Consider the following 22,541-nt stretch of genomic DNA (forward strand, 5'->3'; position numbering starts at 1 on the left):
GTGTGTGTGTGTGTCTGTGTGGTGATCGCGCTGTTGGTATGAAAACACAGGTAATTGGATCATTATCCGCGCCTGCAAAATAACGCTTCGCTAATTCGTCGCCGATAGAAAGCCCAGAGCTGGATCAGGATGCCCAATCCAGCCCAACCCCCTAGTTGAAAAAAAAAATCATTTTTTGTATTGCGCTCCGATCCAGGCTTGCGACGTCTCTGAGGTAGATGCACAAAGATGCACTCTGCATGCATGCATAGAAATACAGCCTCTCTCTCTCTCTCTCTCTCTCTCTCTCTCTCTCTCTCTCTCTCTCTCTCTCTCTCTCTCTCTCTCTCTTCTCTCTCTCTCTCTCTCTCTCACACACACACACACACTCACACACACTACATGCAGATCGTAACCGAGGTTAAAGCATGTGCCCTCGCCTCCCGCGACTTTTACCCCCTCCCCTCTCTCTCCCTCTCTCCCTCCGCCGTGTTCATAAATAAAATATAAGGCGCCGCTGCGCCGCTGGGGGGCTGAAAATGGCACAGGTCAAACGGCATATGGCTGGTGAGTGGCAGCTCAGTGTGCAGCTGGTGTCGTCACGTTGGCTGCCGAGATGAGTGCGGAGGCGTGATCGGGTGAGGACCGCGCTCACACCCGGTCAAACACACACACACACACACACACACACACACACACACACACACACACACACACACACACCCCTCTACACACACACACACACCACCACACACACATACACACACGCACATTGGCACACACACCAATACGTCCTGACACACACACACACACACACACTGGCACACACCAATACGGCCTGACACACACACTCACACGCAAACACGTGTGAGCATCCAAAAAAACAAACACACACAGAGGACCCGACACAACGCACCACTCAATAGTTTCACCCAAGTGGTTGCCCCCCTCCTCCGATTGCCGCTTCTTTTAAAAAGAGCGATGACGTCAGCGCCTGCCCGTCGGCTTGCCCATCGGCTGTCGGTCGCCTCTTGGAACTGGACAGACAGCGAGGCGGAAAAAGGCACGGCCCTTTGCATATAAAAGCCGTCGTGTGAAGGGCTGGGCCATGGCGATGGCGATGGCTCGGCGATGCACAGTGGACCAGAAGGCCGGCGCCGGCGGTCAAAACTCAATTGCGCGTTTTGAGCTCCAGAGTCGCTAAACAGGACTCGAACTGAGCGTGTGACCCCACCAATGGATTCCTCGTTCGGAGAGCAATCCATTGGTGGGGTCACACGTTCGGTTCGAGTCCCATGTAGCGACTCTGGAGCTCAAAACGTGTGTAGCGTTTTGGCCGCCTCCACCGGTCTTCTGGCCCACTGTGCGACGGCTCGGCCATGGGGATGGCTCGGCCTTGGCTCGGCCGTCTCCGCTTCAGTTGGCATCGCTTTGTGCGCAGGCTGCAGGCCATGGCCAAGGCAGGCTGTCCTGCAGGCCTCCGCCCTCAGCCCTTGCAGCGGCCTGCACGCTCGGAATAGCTCGCAGTGGCGCGACATTTAGGCACGGCCTCGACAGCCACGGATTTAGATTTATACATGCGCGAAGGTCGCGGAGGCGCGATGAACCAATCGACAACGAGCCTCTGCCACGATACGGCGACACGGTGGCACTTCCGAGGTCCTGAAATAGCCCCTCGACCTGCATTCGTAAACACGGAGTCATCCAGTGGCCTTTCGAATCAACGTGTTCGCTCCAGGCAACCGCTCCACCGGTCCGGTGACGTCACGGCAAACACTCACACTGCAAAAACGCTCCCAGGTCTTCCCAGGTTGTCCCAGGTAGTCTATATAAAGACATGAGCGATTTCCAGGGAGGGTGTGGGCAAACCAGGAACCGTTTTTGCAGTGTACTAGTTTTCTAGGCCCACGCCCTGGAAAAAGCGGTCTGGAAGGTCCCTGGACCTGGAAGGAAACCAAGACACTGTTTTTGCCGTGTGGTCTTCTGAATCGCAGAACAACCCAGAGAGAATAGAAAAAGGTACACCTAATGCACTATCATTTCCGCGACTACGTACTATTTTTGAGCTATTGCCGTTTTCCAGTGTGAGGCTCTGGCGGCGGCCCTGGAGGCGTTACGTGATTGTTGCAGGCGCTACTGCTGCTGGCGGTGCCGGCTTCCGCAGGGACCGCGTCCCGGCAGCCCCGGCCCAGCCCAGCCCAGCCCAGCCCGGCAGTCCCACATCGGGCATAAACCATTTACCTTTGGCCCGCTTTGGCCGCTTTTGGCCCTGATTCCCACGGCAGACGGGCGGGCGGCCCATGGGCGGCCGCGGCCCCGCGCCCTTTAGTGCACTCTCGCAATAATTAACGCCGAAATGAATGTCAGCCGGACGGCCACATTTTTTGTTTACCTTAATTAAAAGTAGCTAACATAATAAGGGGACGGGGAGGGACGCTCGGGTGGCGTGGGGTCCGAAAGCAGGGGCGTAGCCGCTAGATTCAGAGAGAGAGAGAGAGAGAGAGAGAGAGAGAGAGAGAGAGAGAGAGAGAGAGAGAGGGAGAGAGGGCCACCCGGTGGGGCGCCAACGGCTGCGCCTGATGACGGCCGGAAAGGGTGGCCCGGATTTTTGGCAACAGGCTCCGAAACACACTCACGCACTAGTACACTGTGAGTGAAACCGAAGACTTAACAGCGCGAGCGCACACTCGAAATATTCATTCTACCGGCAGGAATACAAGACTTCGAACTTTACGCACGATTTTCAAAATTTTTAACGGACTCTTGCAAGGAATAGTGCGCAAAAAATTAAGTGATTACCTGAAAATTGCACGATACAGAACACATTTATGAAGCCCCACGCTGCAATGGCTCTAATTGTTTGGAACGTTTTTTTTTCTTTTTCTTGTAGTTTATCTTCTAGTTTGTCGTTTCTTTTTCCTCATCGGCGTTCTTTGGCGGGGGCGGCTGCGAAGTATCGGCAGGCCGGCCTGTGATGACTGAGCCCGAGCGACTCGGCTTGACGCGGTGTACGCGGCTCGGCGGTGGTGACATCTCCGGCCTCCCGAGGCTGAAGCCAAAAGTTTCGGATGCCAAAGTTTTTATTTCGGCCGTCGCGCCGTCGCATCAGCGGCAGGTAATTAGATGTCTCCCCGCCAGTGGGCGTCCTTCAGTCCGTCAGCCTTTCAGAGTCGCGTTGACGGGCGGCGCACAGTGGGCCAGAAGACCGGTGGAGGCGGACAAAACTCTGGACGCGTTTTGAGCTCCAGAGTCGCTGAATGGGACTCGAACCGAACGTGTGACACCACCAATGGATTGCTCTCCGAACGAGCAATCCATTGGTGGGGTCACACGTTCGGTTCGAGTCCTGTCGAGTGACTCTGGAGCTCAAAACGCGTCCAGAGTTTTGGCCGCCTCCACCTCCTCCTGGCCCACTGTGCGGCGGGGAGGGGGGGGGGGCACTAAAGGGTTGCGGCAGGGACGCCGGACATGGCCATTTTTGCTTGGTCCGCCAGGGTAATTATTGTTGTAAGGGGAGGGGTGGAAACCAGGGCAAAGCGAGGCGAGCAGGGAGGACCCGACACAGCGCTGTGCCTGCTCTTTCCTCAATGCTTTCATTTCCTCCCAATTAGTGCCAATGAAAGAAAAGGAAATGTGAAATGCTGAAATGCCCCTCCGTGGAGTCCGCGGCGCGCGTCTTTTAGTCTTTTCAGTTTCTGCGCCGCCGTCTGTCGTCGGCCGCGACCTTGGCGACCGCTGTTCGCGTCCCAAGCAGTGTCCATTTTCTTTTCCACGACACTGCAGCCAGCGCGTGCACAGTAAATCCTCATGCAGTTTTTGTGCACGCGGAAAAAGTGCATAAGGATTTAGTGTGCTCGGCGTTTCCGTCCGTTCGAATCTTCGTGGATCATCTGGTTTTTTTTGCGCGGCCGTACCGTTCCCCCGCTTCGTCTTGACGCTCCGCGCGGGGTCGGCGTCGCAGGCGTGCCGCCGCGCTTTGGCTCTGGAATTGCTGTTTTGCGAAGGAGTTGGAGGAGCCCCCTGAGGGCCCCGCCTCGCCCCGCCTCGCCCCGCCACGCCCCGCCACGCCCCGCCTCGCCCCTCGCGGTGTAGTGGGGCTGAGGCCCCAGAGTCTGGAGGGCTCTTCGGTCCTGTCGACTGATTCCGAGGGCCGCCTTCGTCGCTCTGTCTCTCTCGCACTCGTGGGGCGTCCCGTATAGGTGCGAGAGAGACAGAGCGACGAAGGCGGCCCTCGGAATCAGTCGACTGTCCCGGCAGCCCGGCCCGGCCAGGCCAGGCAGCACAGCCAGCCGGCCACTCGACATCCATCGCATCGCCTTGAAGGCCTTGACGGAGCGGTACAGCAGCAGGTGCATGGGCAGTGCACTGCCAGGCACTGCCAGGCAAGCCGCCGGCCGACAGTGTGGGCGTGTGTCATGAAAGGAGGCCGGCACCGCCTTGAGGTTGTGACAGTCCGGACACTGTTCTGGAAAAGAAAGTGACTTTTTGTGGTCATGCACTTTGCTCATTGCAAAATTCGATAGCTTTGCATTCGAAAATCCGATGCTTAAAACTAAGAGCTGGCTGCCACGACGGGGACCTTCGTGTGACGAGAACACACTAAATGTTTATGTACAATTTTGCACGTGGCGATGCGGCGGAACACTCGTCTACTTCGCCACTTGAAGTGAAATTTTAAATTCCGCTTGAATTTGGCAAACGCTGGACTCTTGTTCCGCTATTCCAAGACCCTCTTCTCTCCCCTCCCCTCCCCTCCCCCCTCCCCCTCCCCTTGTCTTCCACCGGACCCAACCGACCGGACCGGCCACCTGCTCGGACCGCAGAGCAAACCGTGCAGGCCGACCTCGACAATGCGTGCGACAAGGACAGAGCGTGACGTAGCTTGTGGCCGGGGGCCGCCCTGGGCCCGCCCCTGGCTGGCCATGCCTGTGTGCGGAGCTGGGGCCCTGAGCGGGGCCCAGTGGAGCCCAGCGCACAGTGGGCCAGAAGACCGGTGGAGGCGGCCAAAACTCCAGACGCGTTTTGATCTCCAGAGTTGCTAAATGGCACTCGGACCGAACGTGCGACGCCAGCAATGGGAAGCTCTCCGAACGAGGAATACATTGGTGGGGTCACACGTTCAGTTCGAGTCCCATGTTTGCGACTGTGCACTCCAAGGTAATGTTTTGGGGCCCACCTCTTCTGGCCCACTGTTTTGGCGCGGGGTCATAAACGCGGGCCATTTGATCCCGTGCTGTCGCACCACTTTAGTTGCCGGGCCCTTGTTCACGCCAACCCGCCCTTTCGTTCGCGCTGATCTGTCTCGATTGACTGGTTTCCTGCACAGAGTACGAGAGAAACGATCCAAACGGGGACCACGGAAGCAGTCCCGCCGCCACTCCCCCTGGGAACGGGCCCGGAAGCCCCTGGGAGAAAGTTTCGGGCCCGGAAAATGAATGCTCATATACGCGGCCCGATGCCCCGTCCATCTCCTTAACAGCCAAAGTTGAAAGATGCCGAACTGTGGCCGGGGGTTTGCGGCCGCCGCCTTCGCCTCCGGGGGCAAGTCCAAATGAGCACAGCCGTTGATGGGGCATCTGGCTGGCACGCGACTTCCGAGTGGGCGCATCGCCGGTCGGGGGGCCAAAACTAAACGCTTTAGTCCGAGTCCTGACCTCGATCAACCTAAGTGTGCAGTTAATCGGGGTTTCCCTTTTCATGCTGATATATTGGGGTTCAGTCACTCTCACTTTTAGCAGTCTTATTGTGATCATCGGCTGAACAGTTGCAAGGATTGTAACTCGTGTAACTGTCGCCATTGGGGGGTCCACAAAACACAGTTTTATCGTGAGGCACCGACCCCTTCTCTCACTGTGGAGCTCACAACGCGTCTAGGGTTTTGGCCGCCTCCACCGGTCTTCTGGCCCACTGTGCAGCGGGGCCCAGCGGGGCCTTGGGGTGCCAGTGCTGCCGCCCACTCACTTGCCGGGCCCTTGTTCACGACCAACACCGCCTTCGTCGCGCTCTCTCTCTCGCACTCTGCGGTCTTCCCGCACGAGTGCGAGAGAGACAGAGCGACGGGGGCACGGAGCAGCCCGCCGGCCACTCCCCTGGAACGGGCGGAAGCTCTCGGGGAAAGCCTTTTGGCCCGGAAACCGATGGAATGCATATATACAGCGGCACGCGATGCCCCGTCCCGTCCCCTTAAAATGCCAAAGTGAAAGTGCCGAACATGCAAGGCCGGAGTTTGCGGGCCGCCGCCGTCGCCTCCGCGGTCAAGTCCAACGTCCCGAGCACAGCGTGATGGGGCATCTTCTCGGCCGGTCCACAGTGGGCGAGAGGACCGGTCGAGGTGGCCAAAACTATAGACGCGTTTTGAGCTCCAGAGTCGCTGAACAGGCCTCGAACCGAACGTGTGACCCCACCAATGGATTCCTTGTTCGGAGAGCAATCCATTGGTGGGGTCACACGTTCGTTTCGAGTCCCATTTAGCGACTCTGGAGCTCAAAACGCGTCTAGAGTTTTGGCCGCCTCCACAAGTCTTCTGGCCCACTGTGCGGTCTGCCTGGAGTCTGGAGACTGGAGCGTGGACCGGCAGGCACACGCCAGGTACACACTGTACAAACGGGCTGGCGGAGCCCCGCTTGCTTTCCCTCCGTTTTCTTTTCTTTGCGAGCCTACTTTGGCCGAACCCGCCTTGCATCCGAAAGTGGGGACTTTGGCTGCCTCTCCCGTCTCGCGGCGTGCGGTGCCAGCGGCCCTAGTCTCCTAGTCTGCTCGTTCTTCGTCCTGCCCAATCCGCCTGTCTTCGCTCCTCTCGCAGGGATGATGCGTGCCCGGCGGAGTGGTGCACCCTGCCGCCTACACTGCCGGGAAATCCCACACAAGTGGAGTGGTTTATGTTCAAACTGACCATTCAGAAAATATAAAAAAGGGCTTAGTTAAAAAAAATTGAAAAATATTTCAAGATTGGATAGGAGTTGAACCATCGACCTTTGCCTCGTCACTCGACAGCCCAACCGGTGCGACTACGCGCACGATAGTAACTCTAGGCGTCTGCATACCAGATAACGCCTGCCAATCCCCCCGCGCCACTGATAGTAGCGCGGACACTCTGGATTTGCAGTAATTTGACTTGATGCCGTCGACGCGTTTTAGTACGCTCACGCTTTGCCGGCCCGGCCTGGCTAGCCCGGCTGGCTTGGTTGGTTGGTCGGGCCGGACATTTAACACGAAATACCATCCAACTTTAATATTGGCTCATCTCATTTCGCTGCCCCATCCCCATCCACACAACTATACGGCTAATTTTATGAAGTCGCTTTAATAGGGGCCGTGCCCTGCCGTGGCGTGGCGTGCCTTGCCGTGCCCTGCCGTGGCGTGGCGTGCCGTGACGCGCCGCGTCTCGCTGCCGCGTTCCTCGTCGCGTCGCGTGCAATTTAATTTTCGTTTAGTGCCCCCCCCCCTCCCTTTCCTTTCCTCGGCCGTTTTGCGGGCGGTATTATATTTCAGTCACTTTGCGGCCCCGGTGCTTCGCAATGTTTTCTGCGCGGCCGCAGGGTCCCCGCTGCCCGCCCCCCGCCCCCCCCCCTTTTTCCAGCGCGGGGGCACCCATCGCTCCGCCACCGCAACTTGAGTGCAGCTGTAGACTGATTCCGAGAGTCGTTTTCGTCGCTCTGTCTCTCTCGCACCTGTACGGCACGCCCCATGAGTGCGAGAGAGACAGAGCGACGAGAACGACTCTCGCGGAGTCAGTCTGCTGGGTGGCCTGCACTGCACGTCGAGATCGATTGCAGAGCAGCAGTCTGACGAGGACTCCGTCTTCCTGGTGCACACCAACAGGTTTTGTGTACTTTTTCGTGCCAATTTTCACATGAATGCGTGTATCTGAATTTTTTGTTTACTGGATTTCATGTGGTGGAATCGTACTAAAGAAATACTGGTTCGAATTTGATCACAAAATTATTCGAAACTTAATCAAGAAATAGTTCAAACTGCACCACCAAATCCGCGTGCGAAAAATGAAAAAGCTTAAAAACCGAGTGCAAATGCAGTGAGCATAAGAGGGGGCAGTCGGCTTGCGTTCACCCAACGTAACCACCACTGGAATTTTTTTTTTCACGCTTTTCGTTTTTAATTTGTCATGACATTCACTGCGTCGCGCTGGGGGGGGGGGGGGGCGAAGGGGCTGAAAGCCCTGCAGGACACTACTACTCGACGCGGCGGCTCGGCGACGCCCGGCCCGGTCAGGGGCGGCCAAGGGGCAGGCAGGGCACGGCAGCCCAAAAGCGTGCAAAGTTTGCTCTGAAATTAGAAGGCGCTGCGCCGCGCTTCAACGACGCCGGCGTTGACTTTGTAAGGACGGGGAGGGGGGGGGGCGGATGTCAAATGATGTAACAGCGCGTGCCGCACGGCCTCTGCTGCCGGAATTCCCATGCTTAGGCGGCGCCACGCCACTAAAGAAATCCCTTGTCATAATATAACTTTGCCTCATAAAGAAGCGGAGCAATTTTACAGACGGCGCGACTTGCCGCGGGGCCGGCTCTCCGGGGTCGCAAAAGCGGGAGGGGGGGGGGAGGGGTAATGCCCGGCGTTGTAGTCGCGGGGGCTGCGGTCGGTCGTTGGGTTGTGCTGGAGGGGGGGGATTCCCAATGCTGACGAATTATTCTGTTAGCAAGCGTGCCTCTGCCGCACCTCTATGCCGCCAGTGTGGTGCCTCTGGCTGCCCCCCCCCCCTTTTTATAGTGCGGGGGCGGCGAGTCGAAATAAGAGTGAGTGGCATGCACCGGAAGCAAACCGGAAGTTGGCCGTGGGTCTGGCGCTAACACGACGCGCCGGGTGGGGAGAGAGAGAGAGAGAGAGAGAGAGAGAGAGAGAGAGAGAGGGGGGGGGAGGGAGGGAGAGACGGGGTGTAAAGTGTGCGGTCGGGGAAGGGGTGGGGTCGGATAGGCGATAAAAACACGAGACTCCGGAGCTGAGATTCGCGGAGAGGGAGGGGGGACGAGTGTGCATCCGCTGTGCTGCTGCTCGCTGCACGCAGCATCAAAGCGCGCCCCGCAGCCCCGGACGGCGTTTTGTCGTAACGCACGCGGGCTAACACGTCCGTCCGTTTCGAAACTCGATATTCGTTGTGTTTTTCACCCCCTCATTGTTTGCGCCAGTTCGAAAAAGAAAACGAAAGAAAACAACCGACAACAAACACACGCAAAACAAAATCAACTTTTTCGTTTGTTTTGTCGTGTATAAGTTACGGATATCAGCTGCTGCGTCATTTGGCTTGGCTCAGGCTGCCCGGCCCTCACGCGTTGGCAATTACGGAGAGAGAGGGGGAGAGAGAGAGAGAGAGAGGGAGAGAGAGAGAGAGAGGGGAGAGAGAGAGAGAGAGAGAGAGAGAGAGAGAGAGAAGGAAAGAATGCGCATCTGGCGTGTTGCAGCGTCTTAACCAACCCCACAGCGGCCATGCCGCGAATAACAAGGCACGCGCGATGAGTTTGCGTCTCTGTTGACCTCTGCGGTTTCTCGCACTTCTTGTCGCTCTCTCTCTCTCTCTCTCTCTCTCTCTCTCTCTCTCGCTCTCCTCCTCACGCGCACCCACAAAAAATGCGAAAAAAAATTTTCGAAACAAAAGGAGCGTGGAGGAAAAGAAAGAGCAAAGTAGACCAGTCTGGGGTGCGTGCCCCGCTGTGTGGGCGTCAACGCGCGGTGAATTTGATGGCGGCTCTGCCGTGGCTCTGCGGTGACGCGGTCGCCGTGGCAACGGCTCAGTCCCCCGTCCCCGGCGTATGTGCACTTCAAGTGGAATCCCTCGCATCGCGACTCGCGAGCGATGCGAAGCGACGCCGCGACACCCCGCGGAGGCGCGTCAGGGTGTCGCGGGATGATGTCTCTCTCTCTCTCTCTCTCTCTCTCTCTCTCTCTCTCTCTCTCTCTCTCTCTCTCTCTCTCTCTCTCTCTCTCTCTGTCTCTCGCACCCACGGGACGCCGGGTGAGTGCGAGAGAGACAGAGCGACGAATAGGCGCTGTTCCGGAACCGCTCTGCGGGAAGAAGACGGTGGGGGAGTTGGAGTGGAGGGGAGGCGCGAGAGTCAAGCGGTTGCCGCCGCGAGGCGCCGCGCCGTGCTGTTTCATCCTATGTCAATATTGAGAGAGATATGTAGTGGTTGTTCGTGCCCCCCCCCCCCCCCCCCTCTCTCTATTAACTCACCCTCCTGCTCGTCTGCCCGAACGGCTTCATTGCAGTTCATCTCCAGGTCCACTCGGCTGAGCGCGCCAGTCACGCGGAGCGCGCCGCCCCCGAGACGGGATTCCGAGCGGCACGTCGCTCTGTCTCTCTCGCACTCGCGAGGCGCCCCCCGTGAGGGTGCGAGAGAGACAGAGCGACGCGGCCCTGGAATGCAGCCCCGCCTTTCCAATCGACACTGCGCCGCCCTTCCTCCCGAAGGCGTATCACACACTGTAAGGAAAAGCTGGAAGGAAAGGAAGCGAATAATAGTGGAGGAGGTCTGCGCTACCGCCGCTACACAGTGGGCCAGAAGACCGGTGGAGGCGGCCAAAACTCTAGACGCGTATGGAGCTCCAGAGACGCTAAATGGGGCTCGAAGGGAGCGTGTGACCCCACCAATGGATTGCTCTCCGAACGAGGAGTCCATTGGTGGGGTCGCACGTTCGGTTCGAGTCCCATTTAGTGGCTCTGGAGCTCCAAACGCGTCTAGAGTTTTGGACGCCTCCACCAGTCTTCTGGCCCACTGTGCGCTACCGCACGCAACTCGGCCCTTCTCAAAGGACGTCCGCTGCCTCCTTCGTCCCGTCTCGTCGCAGCATTACCCGAACGCGGAGTGGTTTTCTTCCATGCTTCTTTGATCTCTCGTCCCGCGGCCGCTTTCAAACTTCAATTTCCCGCGCGGGGCTTCTCCCTTCTCCCTGCAGCTGCTGTCGAAAAAGTGGCGCCATGCGAACGACAGCGGGGCGATGGCGGCAACAGTGTTGCCAAGGCTTTTTTTTCCGGAGACTGCGCGTCAAGTCGGCCCGGTTCCAGCTTCCAGCAGCGCACCTGCTTCCTGCCTGTGGGCTGATTCGGAAAGTCGTTTTCAGCACGCTCGCTGTCTCTCTCGCACTCGTGGGGCGCGCCGTGCAGGTGCGAGAGAGACAGAGCGACGAAAACGACCCTCGGAGCCGAGAGTGCCCGGGTTGTTTTACCGGCCGGCCGTTGAACTAGGATGAACTCCCGGTCCGAACTACCCCGTCCCGCGACTCACAGTCTGGGAACGGACGCACTGACTGACAGATAGACAGACAGACAGACAGACAGACAGACAGACAGACTGACTGAGACTGACTGAGACTGACTGACTGTCTGATAGGCAGACGGACAGACAGGCAGGCAAACAGACCAAGGTCGTCGCCGCGCCCTTTTAAAATTCCCGCGTTTTCCGCGCGGTCCGCCGGCGCTGGGAGCCTGAGGCATTATGCCGGTCACGCGAGGCAGAGATGAGCGTCGGATATTGCCGGAAGGTGTTTCATTTACGCGCCTTTCCAAGCCGTCGGCGAGGCCGTGCCGCAGTGGGCCAGAAGACTGGCGCTAACGGCCAAAACTCTAGACGCGTTTTGAGCTCCAGAGTCGCTAAATGGGACTCAGGCTGAACGTTTGACCCCACCAATGTATTCATCGTTCGGAGAGCAATCCATTGGTGTGGTCACACGTACGGTTAGAGTCCTAATTAGCGACTCTGGAGCTCAAAACACGTCCGGGTTTTTGACCGCCTCCACCGGTCTTCTGACCCACTGGAGGCCCCGCCGCGGCCGTGGAGGCGAAGCAGTGTCCCAAGGCGAAGCCGCGGCGCCGCCTGCGGCTGTCTCTCTCGCACCAACACGGTACGCTCTGCGAGTGCGAGAGAGACAGGTGCCGCTGGCGTGCGGTCCAAGCGGGGCTGCGGTCGGCGGGCTGCTCAAGCTGACGTGCGAAGCGCGTGCAGCCAGGCAGCCAGCTCGGCAATCAATAGGCAGGCCTCGGGCCGCGTCCGAAGCGCGAAACGACTGCAGTGTCTCGGACGCGGCAGCACTCAGGTGGCCGGCAGGGGATTAATCAAAGTTTCAGACGTGTGCGAAGCGGAGAAGCGGCGAGGCGGGGCTGCCCCTCGGGCTGCCCCGTGGATGAACGGGAGCGCGGGACAGTCCGTCGTCGTCTCGCTGCAGGCCGAGTCCGAGCGGTGCCTCGTCGCTGTCTCTCTCGCACCGCGGCGGCACGCCCTGAGTGCGAGGGAGACGCCGCGACGGTGGCACCGTGAATCGGTCTGCTGGTCGTTGCTTGACGGGAACACGGCGCGGGCGGTGGCGGTTCTCCTCCTACTAGGCCGTCAAGAACGGGGCCGGACGGGGCGACATCCCGCTGGGGTTGCTTCTGGCTCTGCTCCCTTGCGGCCCCGTCGGCCCCGCCGGCGCCGCCCCTGGGCCAGACTTTGCCTTTATTGCCTCCTTCCTGCGAATCTTGTCCGCGGCAGAGCCAGGCACAGCGAGGCGCAGCACAGTGGGCCAGAAGACCGGTGGAGGCGGCCAAAACTCTAGACGCGTTTTGAGCTTCAGAGTCGCTAAATGGGACTCGAACCGAACGTGTGCCCCATCAATAGATTGCTCTCCGAACGAGGAATCCATTGGTGGGGTCACACGTCCGGTTCGAGTCCTGTTTACTGACTCTGGTGCTCAAAACTCGTGTCTAGTTTTGGCCGCCTCCACCGGTTTTCTGGCCCACTGTGCGCAGCGCGGCCAGGCAGCTGGAGACGCAGAACGCCTCGGCGGGGAGGCTGCGTCCCCAATCCCGCCTCGCCCCGCTGGATATAAAGTTAAAACCCGCGTTACGTCTTGTTTTTATAAAAATGACACTTTTTTAGTATTTCCCCTTTTTTCCTTCTCCAAAGTTAATTAAAAGTCCCTGCGGGGCTTCCCCCGCTCTCAATCATCAGCCGCACGGGGCTGCGGGCTTCGGCGGCGCGTCCAGGTGGTCGTGTCCCCGCTGGAATGGTGAGTGATGCGCCTCGACGCGTTTCACAGTGGGGCAGAAGACCGGTGGAGGCGGACAAAACTCTGGGACGCGTTCTGGGCTCCAGAGTCGCTGAACAGGACTCGAACCGAGCGTGTGACCCCACCAATGGATTCCTCGTTCGGAGAGCAATCCATTGGTGGGGTCACACGTCCGGTTCGAGTCCCATTTAGCGACTCTGGAGCTCGAAACGCGTCTAGAATGGCCGCCTCACAGTGCGGCGGCGCCGCGGGGAGCGCCTGCAATGCAGGCGATAGGCAGTTCCGCCGAGCAGGGCCGCCGGCGTGTTGCCTACCCGCCGGACCGCAGGCGCCGTCGGCAAAGTCGGAGACGGGAAGCGAAAACAAAACAAACAAAAACAAGAAAAAGAAAAAGAGCGCTGTCCGAGGGGCGCAGGGCGTTTGGCGTTCGTCCGGCCGGACGACCTGCTTTACGGCGCCGCCGTTAAATCGCGCCGACTGCCTCATTAAATCGACGGTAAAAAAAATTCCGACTCGTGCCATCGACTGCAGTCTGGAGTGTATAGTCCGCGCCACTTAAGCACCGCCTGCTCTCCCCCCTTTCACGCTCCGCCGGCGCGATGAAAGTTGGCCGAGTTTGGAATTCATTTCATCAGTGGCTCTGCTTCGCATTTATTGCAGTTTCCGGCTGCTGTTGAGAATAATCAGAAGCTTTTACGAGGGGATCGTGAGGTGATTAAGTCTCCTTTCTTTTCCCCACACGGACTTTTCTCTCCTCGGCGCGCACATGTGTGTCCGTCCTTTTTTTTACGGAGGAAAAAGTAGTTTGGTTTCGGCTTTTCTGCTCTCCGCCGACTTCCCCGCCCCCACGTGAGCATCTGCGGCGGGGCCAGGCGAGGACGACCTTGCTGTGGTTTCCCAGCTGCACCGCGCTGCACCACCAGCAGACTGATTCCGTGAGTCGTTTTTCGTCGCTCTGTCTCTCTCGCACCTATACGGGACGCCCCATGAGTGCGACAGAGACAGAGCGACGAAAACGACCCTCGGAATCAGGTAGTGTGGCGGGGAAGCAACGAGTCGTGCGTGGTTTCGTTTCACAACCCGAGTAACATTCTTACTGCTGATTGGGCTGCGGGGAGGAGAAAGAGAAGGGGGGGGGGGGAGTGCAGCAGCGGGCAGGCAGTCTCGAGTGAAAGAAGCTTTCCTCAGATAAAAAGAGAGAACCGAGGACGTGTCCAGCATGGGCAGCCCATGGCCAGCCGGCCGGCCGCTCGAGGCTTCGGTGCAACTGAATGCAGCGCTTTGGCCGCGAGCACTTGGCTTTGGCTTGGCCGTGAAGAGCTGTGGGAGTGCGCGCTACCCTAAAGAGAGAAATTTCGATAATAAACAACAAAAATAACCTTATGCTAAAAGGAGGTGTATCTATTCATGTTTGATGCTGAAGACTCTTGACGCACACTACACTTTAAATGTTGTACTGTGAAGATTCTCCTTATTATGGTGGAAATGTTCCATATTATGGTGGTGCAGCTGACTTCATAATATACCATTCAGAATTCACTATAACTTATAGATATTTGGACGAATTTCGTTGGTATTATGGAGAAAATCTCCACCATAATATGTTGGTGCGGAGCCTTTCACCCTAAGACATTTACAGTGTATCAAAACACGACCTGGAGTTTGGTTTGGAAGTTCGCTGTTGGCGGGAGGTGAACCTTGGTCTTTGGCCGTGGGACTAACTGGAAGCTTAACGGCAACCACGAGAAACGCAATAGTTTTTACTTCATTTTTCAGCAGCTCTATGCCTTACCTCTCCTCTTAATTTTTTTCAAAATTAATTAATATGCCTTTTTTCTTGGAATCGATGACCGAAAAATGATCTCTTTCTGGCAGGGTAGCCACGGACTGCGCCGCAATCTGTACGCGCGTGTCGCTTTATTTACGATTCATGAATGGCTCAGCTTGAGCCCGGCCGGGGGCGGGGCGGCGTGGGGGAGTGTAAGGCGCGGCGGGGCGGGGCGGTGTCGTGCTGTGTTGTCGCGCTTGGCCCGGGTCACGCCTTGGTAAATAATTAATTAGGGGCTCTGCAGCACCTCCCCCCCCTCTCTGCTTTTTCCGCCTCTTCTGCTTCGCCGTTCCGCCCCTTCAGCCCCAAGACTCCACCCCGCCCCGCCCCTCGTGCGTGTGAGTGCCCGCAGCCTTCGACAACACCTGTAAGAACTCGAGACCTGCCAAACTTCCCCCCCACTTTGTCGGTTTGCCGGTCAATAATTATTTTCTTGCGACTGTCACCACCTGCACTGTAAAAAGGGCTCTTTTGTTTCAAAGCGAAAGAACCCAACACGGTAAAAACGCTTCCACGGTAAAAATCCCAGGAATCTCCTGGAAACTCCCATACCTTATAACATAGGGCTCCTGGGAATCCCAGGTTTCGTTTTTACCGGGAAACGACGTGCTTTTGGACTTTTCACTGAATCAAAGGGAACATGCTTGGGGTACTCTAACTCCGTCAGTCAGTATGGCATGCGTAGTCAATCAACTTTATCACAGTCTATTTGAGTCCACCGTTTTACAGTGCAGGCGAGGCCAGTCTAGGGTGGGAAAATAATTGTATTACGCGTGTGGTGCGCGAAAATTGAGGTTTGTTTGTGTGCGACGCGTCGAAGCCTCGCCGCTTGCGAGTGATAGTCACCTCGATTGTCCCTCTCTCTCCCTCGCCCTCTTTCTCTCTCTCTCTCTCTCTCTCTCTCTCTCTTCTTTCCCTCTCTATTGAGAGGAGGCAGACGAACTTCCCTGATTGAGTTTATGTGTTAGTTTGCCGTCTGCCAAATACGAAGTTTTCTCGATGCCGGCCGGCCGTGCGCGTACAGTGGAGTGGCACGGCGATCAACGCGCACCTGCCAGCCGAGCACCGTTATTGTGCGAGCGAGACGGACTAACCAGGCTGGCGTACCGGGAAACGAGTGCGAGTGAGACAGACTGCACGCGGCCGACGTGTTTCTCGGACGCAGCGACAGGGTGACACGGCGGCCGCTGGAGCCAGCCAGCCGCAGCCAGCGTGTTGTCTGCGATGCATGCGAGGCTGCTTTCAAGTCGACGTCGTCTGCGTCACTAAGGCACAGCCACGGCACCGCCACGACACGAGCATGGCACGGCCACGGCATGACACGGCACCACCACCACACCAGTAACACTTCGATATGCACCGTGCGCTTCGCACATGCAAGCGTGGCCACTCATGTCGAGCACTCTCGGGACGAGAACACCGGGTAACACAAGCGAAAGGCAACAGGGTTTCGACGACCCCTCCATGTTTGCAGCAGATGATTTTCTTTAAAACATACCTAAAGGTACGAGACACATGTGGGATTCAGCTTTCTTTTTCTTAAAAAAATTTCCCTGAATATTTTTTTTACAAACTAAATTATGTGTTTTCCTCTTTTGCAAAATAAATTTAGTGTTTTCTCTTCACTGAGAAAACCTTACAAACTATTTTCGGCCTTACAAAGAAAAGTAGTTTGTATAACAAAGTATTTTGAGCATTAAGCTTACAAAGAAAATACTTCGTAATTTACGAACTATTTCTTCGTATAACAAAGTATTTTAGTTTGTTATCCGTTTGCTCAAAATACTTCGTTAGGTTTTAAGAGTGTGTTTCCCTTTTTGTTTTGCGAAATATAGTTAGTGCTTCCTTTCCTTGCAAAGTAAATTAAATGTTTCCTTGTTTTGCTCAATGAATTTTGTCTCACCTTATTTCAATTTCAAAATGCGTTCATTGTTGAATCCAGTCTGGTTGTTGTTGCAAGTGTGGCACGGATGACCAATCATGAGGCCCCTCATTCATAACGCATACTGCGGCTTGTTTTCGCTGCGCCCCGCAGAGCCCCGCAGAGCGCGCCACAAACTTTGAGCTTGGCGTCGGTTTGGCGTTGTCTCGCGAAGCCTCCCCCCACCCCTCTTCCGACTTCCGACCAATTGCTTCCTCTGGATTGTGTGTGTGGACGCGCCGTTCCTTTTTGGCTTTTAGGACGTTGCGTCTGAGCCAGAGAAACGGGCGAAATTCGGGGCGCGCCACCGTCGTCGCCGTGCTGCTGCCGCACTGTTCTCCCCCCGGGGGCTTTCCATTCACTTAGTGCGCTTCCTCTCTTTTTGCTGCAGTGTTCTCGCTGACGTCGAAGCACCGCCTGTTCATCATGGTGCTGCTGCTGCTGGCCGCCGCCACGGGCATCGGCGTGCCCATCGCCATGCGCATCCAGGCCGGCGCCTCGCTCGAGGAGCGCCTCGAGATGGCGGCACGCCTGCTGCGGGAGACGCCGCTCATTGACGGGTAGGTCGGGTCGGAGGTTCGAATACCAGCACCCCTCTTGGTTTTTCTACTCTGAAAAAACCAAACGTGGTCTAGACCACACCACTGGTGTGGTCAAATGGGTGCCATTTGGACAGCATCAGTTGGTGTGGTCTAGACCACAGTACCAGTCAATCCCATCATTTTCCTCGTTTTCTTTCTCGCGGGGTTCAAATACCAGCACTCTGCGAGGCACTCGAGTGGGATTGAGCCGCGCGGTTTGAGTCGGAGGCCCGCTGGAGTGCGCGGATTGGCACGCAGTGTGTCAGTCACGATCCGCCTCACGTCTCGAAGCAAGCCTTTCCCCCCCCCCCCTCCCCCCCCAAGCGCAGCGCGAGCCGAAAGCAAGCGCCGTGCCGTGCAATCCGCCAAGCCCCGCCAAGCCCCTCGGATAAACGAGGCAAATCCAACCCCCCTTCCCCCACCCCCTCCCCGTGTCTCTGCTCCTCCTGACGTGCCGCGGGGAGAGGAGGGGGTGGGGCGTCCTGCATTCACTCCAATTGAAAATGCGGCCGGTACGACAAGGCACAGCGCGGCGCCGCCACTGCGAAGGCATTCGCGGATTTCATCGTTGAAAGTGCCAAATAAAAGCTAGCTGACACCTTTAAGTGTCTTGTATTGTTCCAGGCATGTTTTGAAGTACAGGTATCATCTGCTAAAAAGGGGTTTGCCGCACTTTTAGAAGAAGGTTCATGAATTACTGCTACCAAAACAACAAAGGCTTCCAGGGAAAATGATATCCCTGGCGGGGATCGAACCCGCGACCTTCGGATTAGAAGTCCGACGCGCTTTCCACTGCGCTACAGGGACGCTCTGTGTTTCTCCGGCAGGCACAACGACCTGCCCTGGAACATCCGGCAGTACGTGCACAACAAGCTGCACAACTTCCGCTTCAGCAGCGACCTCCGGCAGGTGGCGCCCTGGGGCACGTCCAGCTGGTCGCACACGGACCTGCCGCGCCTCCGGAAGGGCCACGTCGCCGCGCAGGTGAGTCTCCGTTTTGGCGCCAAAGGCTCGCGCCGTCACTGGAAAAACTAAAGCGTAACTCTATCCTCGAGTCAAGCATAAAGTTGCGCTTGAAGATGTTACGCTTGAAATGAAGCATGCTCGGGAAATTTCCCCATGCATTTTAGATAGGGGGAATCTTGGCCGATGAGCCTGTTACGCTTGATTTCAAGCGTAAACTGATTACGCTTGAAAACAGATGGTAATACTACGCTTAAGGAAGTTCTTTGACCGTCGTTGGAATATAACATTTTTATAAAATTTCGTAAGGATGCAGTATGAGTACCCTAATGCCGAATTCCGAATGCCCCTTGCATTTTTACTAAATCAATTCTGCCCAAAACGGCAGTAAAAATGGGCCCTGGCGGACCCGTTTTACATGGGCTCTTATGGGAGGACGGGTGCAGTGCAACTGTTCCATTCACATTGCTCGCTCAGAAAATGTACCATCAAGTCAAAAAACTGATATGTTGTTCACTAATGTCTACAGAACACGTATTATTACGGCAATCCAGTTTTTACTAAAAGGAAAAGGAGCACTACGTTCTGAAAGTTGGAAAATCGCGTCCCGTGGCGAGCGCTTGGGCGGGAGGAGCAGCAGATGTGACAACGTCGGGTGGCCCGCGCTGGCCCGCGCGGGGCCGCGCAGCCCCGGACCCGGCAGGCTCCCTCGCCTACTCAGCAGGGCTGCCACTCCAACCGGCGTGTGGCGTTGCCGCTGTGCACTACCACAGCTAGGCTAGTTTTCTGAATATTTCGGAATAAAAAGAACTCGAGTAGACACGATCAGAAGGTGCAGTTGCACTATGAGCACTAATCTGCGCAAATCTATCATGGTTAGAAGTGCCAAAGAACACTGTTCCCTTCAAAACCTGTGCGGCGCGTTTCAATGACAGCGGTTGGTATGGCTAATGCTTCCTTATGGAGCCCCCCTCGCCCCGCAACACCCCCGCAGACGGTCAAAGAACTTCCTTAAGTTTTACCAGAGGTCCCTCTCGCACTCATGGGGCGGCCCGCGGACGTGCAAGAGAGACAGGGTGACCACACCGCGAAACCAAGTTTGCTTGACTCCTTGTGTGTTGAATGGCCAAAGTTTGGCCTGAGAATGTCAAGAAAAGGCGGCCCAGGCCGCTGGAATGCCAAATTTGCCCAGAAGATAATCAGAAGGGCGTATTTGGGCATTTAAAAAGGGGCAGCACTGCAGTGGTAAGCCAATGGATTTACGGTGTAGCTGGAGGGGCCCGAAAAGCCGCGGCCGACCAGCCCCGTGGGCCGCGCCTGGCGCCGACGCCCCGCCTCGCTGTGGACACACTGTGGACACAGCGCTCTGGGGGGACTCGTTTTTTAGCCGGTTTCGCAGCGCCCTGGTGGCAGTGTGGCGGCGGTCCCGCGACGCCGTGTCCCGAAGCTCGCGAAGCGTGGCGGAATCCGCGATCGACAAATTTGCAGGCACGCTGTCGAGGGGAGGGCGGCCCCGGCCGATTTGGTTGGTCCAACGCGTCGCCGCGTTGCCACCGCGTTGCTGAGGGCGACGGGAGCACAGTGGGCCAGAAGACCGGTGGAGGTGGTCAAAAATCCGGACGCGTTTTGAGCTCCATAGCAGCTAGCCAGGACTCGAACCGAACGTGTGACCCCACCAATGGATTGCTCTCCGAAAGAGGAATCCATTGGTCCATTGGTGGGGGTCACACGTTCGGTTCGAGTTCTATAATTAATTAGCGACTCTGGAGCTCAAAACACGTCTAGAGTTTCGGCTGACTCCACCGGTCTTCTAGCCGGGCGTCGAGGGCCACTTTTCGGGTAGTTAAGCGTGTCCGAAAATAAGCTCGTAAAACAAGGCAAATGAAAGTAAACAAAAATGAGCGAGGCTGGCCGGCAGCAGCGACCCCTTTCCCGTTGTACTCGAGTGGCGTCCATCAATGTTGCAGCGAGGGCAGGTCAAGGGCTGGCCCCTGCAGCATTATGCATGGGCCCCAAATCCCTTTCATTCTCTCTTTCTACTATCGCACTGCTGCTTGGCGCCGCTGCAGTGTGGTGGAACGGCGCGCCGTGACCGGTGATCGAAACCAAATAAAAAAGACATCTAAAGTATCTTTCTTTTCCTCGTTCGTGCTTGTGGACGAACGCTACGGACTCCTATTGACGTTGTTTTTACTACTTGGTTCTGACCCCCTGCACGGTTAGCGCGACTCCTTGAAAAAAAAGGACGGTTTTTGAAAAACAAGGAAAGATGGGAAAACTTCAAGGAAGTTCCTTGGGAAATGTGCTCCCATTTCCCAAAGGGGGCTCCCTTGTTTTTTAAGGCCAGTCCCTTTTTTTCTTGGACTCCAGACAAATTCCAAGGGCCCGCCTTGTTTTTGGGGTTTCACTTCCCCAAAGGGGGCGCCTTGGTTTTTTTCTCTGCCGTTTTAAGGAACCTCCTTTTTTGTCCGCAAAAGCTCGAGTTACGTCGTCGGCCACGTCATGAGGTCCCCCATACGTCCCCTGGGGTTCACCATGACGACCCCCCCTGTTTCTCCGTGCCGTTGAGGCTGCCGGGTCTCACAGTGGCCAACGCCGAAAACCGTTTTTTTCTACGCCCCGTACTTTCGGAGATACGAGGACGTACCACGAGGCCGCCGTCCAGGCGGAGGAGGAAGGGGTGATTTTTTCGAGGCCAAAGCACTCTGGCCACGAGCCTACTTGATGTCCGGGACTTTTGACTTCGGAATGGGGTTGGGGGGGTGCTGGCCCACCTCGAAACCAAATTTGGTCAAGTTCCGGCCAGCCGTTTGTCCAGGATGGCGTCAAACAGCTGGTTTTTTTGACTTATTTTGCTGATTGGATGATGTTTATCGCCATCCTGGACAAACGGCTGGCCGGAATTGCCCAAATTTGGTTTCGAGGTGGGCCGGCACCCCCCCTAACCCGATTCCGAAGTCAAAAGTCCCGGACACCAAGTAGGCTCGTGGCCAAGCTATTTTGGGCCCTCGAAAAAATCACCACTTCCTCCTCCGCCTGGACGGCGGCCTCGTGGTACGCCCTCGTATCTCCGAAAGTACTGGACGTAGAAGAAAACGGTTTTCGGCGTTGGCCACTGTGAGCCCCGGGCAGCCTCAACGGCACGGAGAAACATGGGGGTCGTCATGGTGAACCCCAGGGGGACGTCATGGGGGACCTCATGACGTGGCCGACGACGTAACTCGAGCTTTTGCGGACAAAAAAGGAGGTTCCTTGAAACGGCAGAGACCCCCAAGGCGTCCCCTTGGAAGTGCACCCCAAAAAAAAGGCGGGGGCCCCTTTGGGAAATTTTTCTGGAGTCCAAGAAAACAAGGGGCTGGCCTTGGAAAACAAGGGAGCCTCCTTGGAATGGGAGCACACTTCCCAAAGGGAAATTCCTTGAAGGGGGCCATCTTTCCTTGTTTTTCAAAAACCATCCTTGTTTTTTTAAGGAGTCGCGCTAACCGTTGCAGACTGATTCCACGAGCCGTTTTCGTCGCTGTGTCTCTGTCGCACTCATGTTGGGGCGTTCCCTACAGGTGCGAGAGAGACAGAGCGACGAAAACGACTCTCAGAATCAGCCTGCTGTCACTGTGCTCTCCGGGTGGCGTCTCGGCCGCCCCGCTTTTCTGAACGTGGCACTGCAACGTCTGCAAGGTGTAGCGTCATTTCCCTTGCGGTTTCGACTCGCCGTCGAGCGTCGTGCGTGTGTCGCGTGTGCTACCTTTCCCTCCTAAATATCGCTCTTCTCTGCCTCCTCCCCGCCGCCGCGCCGCCGAACACCGCACCGTGCCGTGCCATCCGCGCCCCGCCTCCCCCTTTCCCCCAATAGCAGCAGCACCAGCAGCCGTCCCGGATGTGGCTGGCGCCAGTCCAAGCCCGTGGCATCCCCCTGCACACCCCACACACACAAAACACACACACCCCACAGCACACACACACCCACACCCCCCACACCAGACACACACAAAACACTCCACCCTCTCACACACACACACGGAGTAATGGGGTTTTCCCCTGCATCGCGTCGCGTCGCGCCGCGTCCCGCATGTCGCGGCTGGCAGGCTGGCAAACGGCAGGCTGCAGCAGCCCGGGCGGCCCGGCGCGCCGCGTCCCGCATGTCGCGGCTGGCAGGCTGGCAAACGGCAGGCTGCAGCAGCCCGGGCGGCCCGGCGCGCCGCGTCCCGCATGTCGCGGCTGGCAGGCTGGCAAACGGCAGGCTGCAGCAGCCCGGGCGGCCCGGCGCGCCGCGTCCCGC

At 57.1% G+C, this 22,541-nt stretch overlaps 1 protein-coding gene and 1 non-coding gene across 2 annotated transcripts in view; one reads left to right on the plus strand and one right to left on the minus strand.

Annotated features, from left to right (window-relative positions):
• Positions 1 to 22,541, plus strand: part of LOC117639664 (dipeptidase 1-like) — a 106,902-nt gene that overhangs the window by 12,554 nt on the left and 71,807 nt on the right. Inside the window, exons 4-5 of the mRNA XM_034375537.1 lie at positions 17,113 to 17,281; positions 18,130 to 18,286. Of these exons, the coding sequence (XP_034231428.1) occupies positions 17,113 to 17,281; positions 18,130 to 18,286 (326 nt within the window). The remainder of the gene's footprint in view (positions 1 to 17,112; positions 17,282 to 18,129; positions 18,287 to 22,541) is intronic.
• Positions 18,037 to 18,109, minus strand: Trnar-ucu. Its single transcript has one exon. It is a non-coding gene; the product is annotated as a tRNA-Arg (tRNA).

This window comes from Thrips palmi, unplaced genomic scaffold (assembly GCF_012932325.1).
Source record: "Thrips palmi isolate BJ-2018 unplaced genomic scaffold, TpBJ-2018v1 HiC_scaffold_11, whole genome shotgun sequence".
Lineage (NCBI taxonomy): Eukaryota > Metazoa > Arthropoda > Insecta > Thysanoptera > Thripidae > Thrips > Thrips palmi.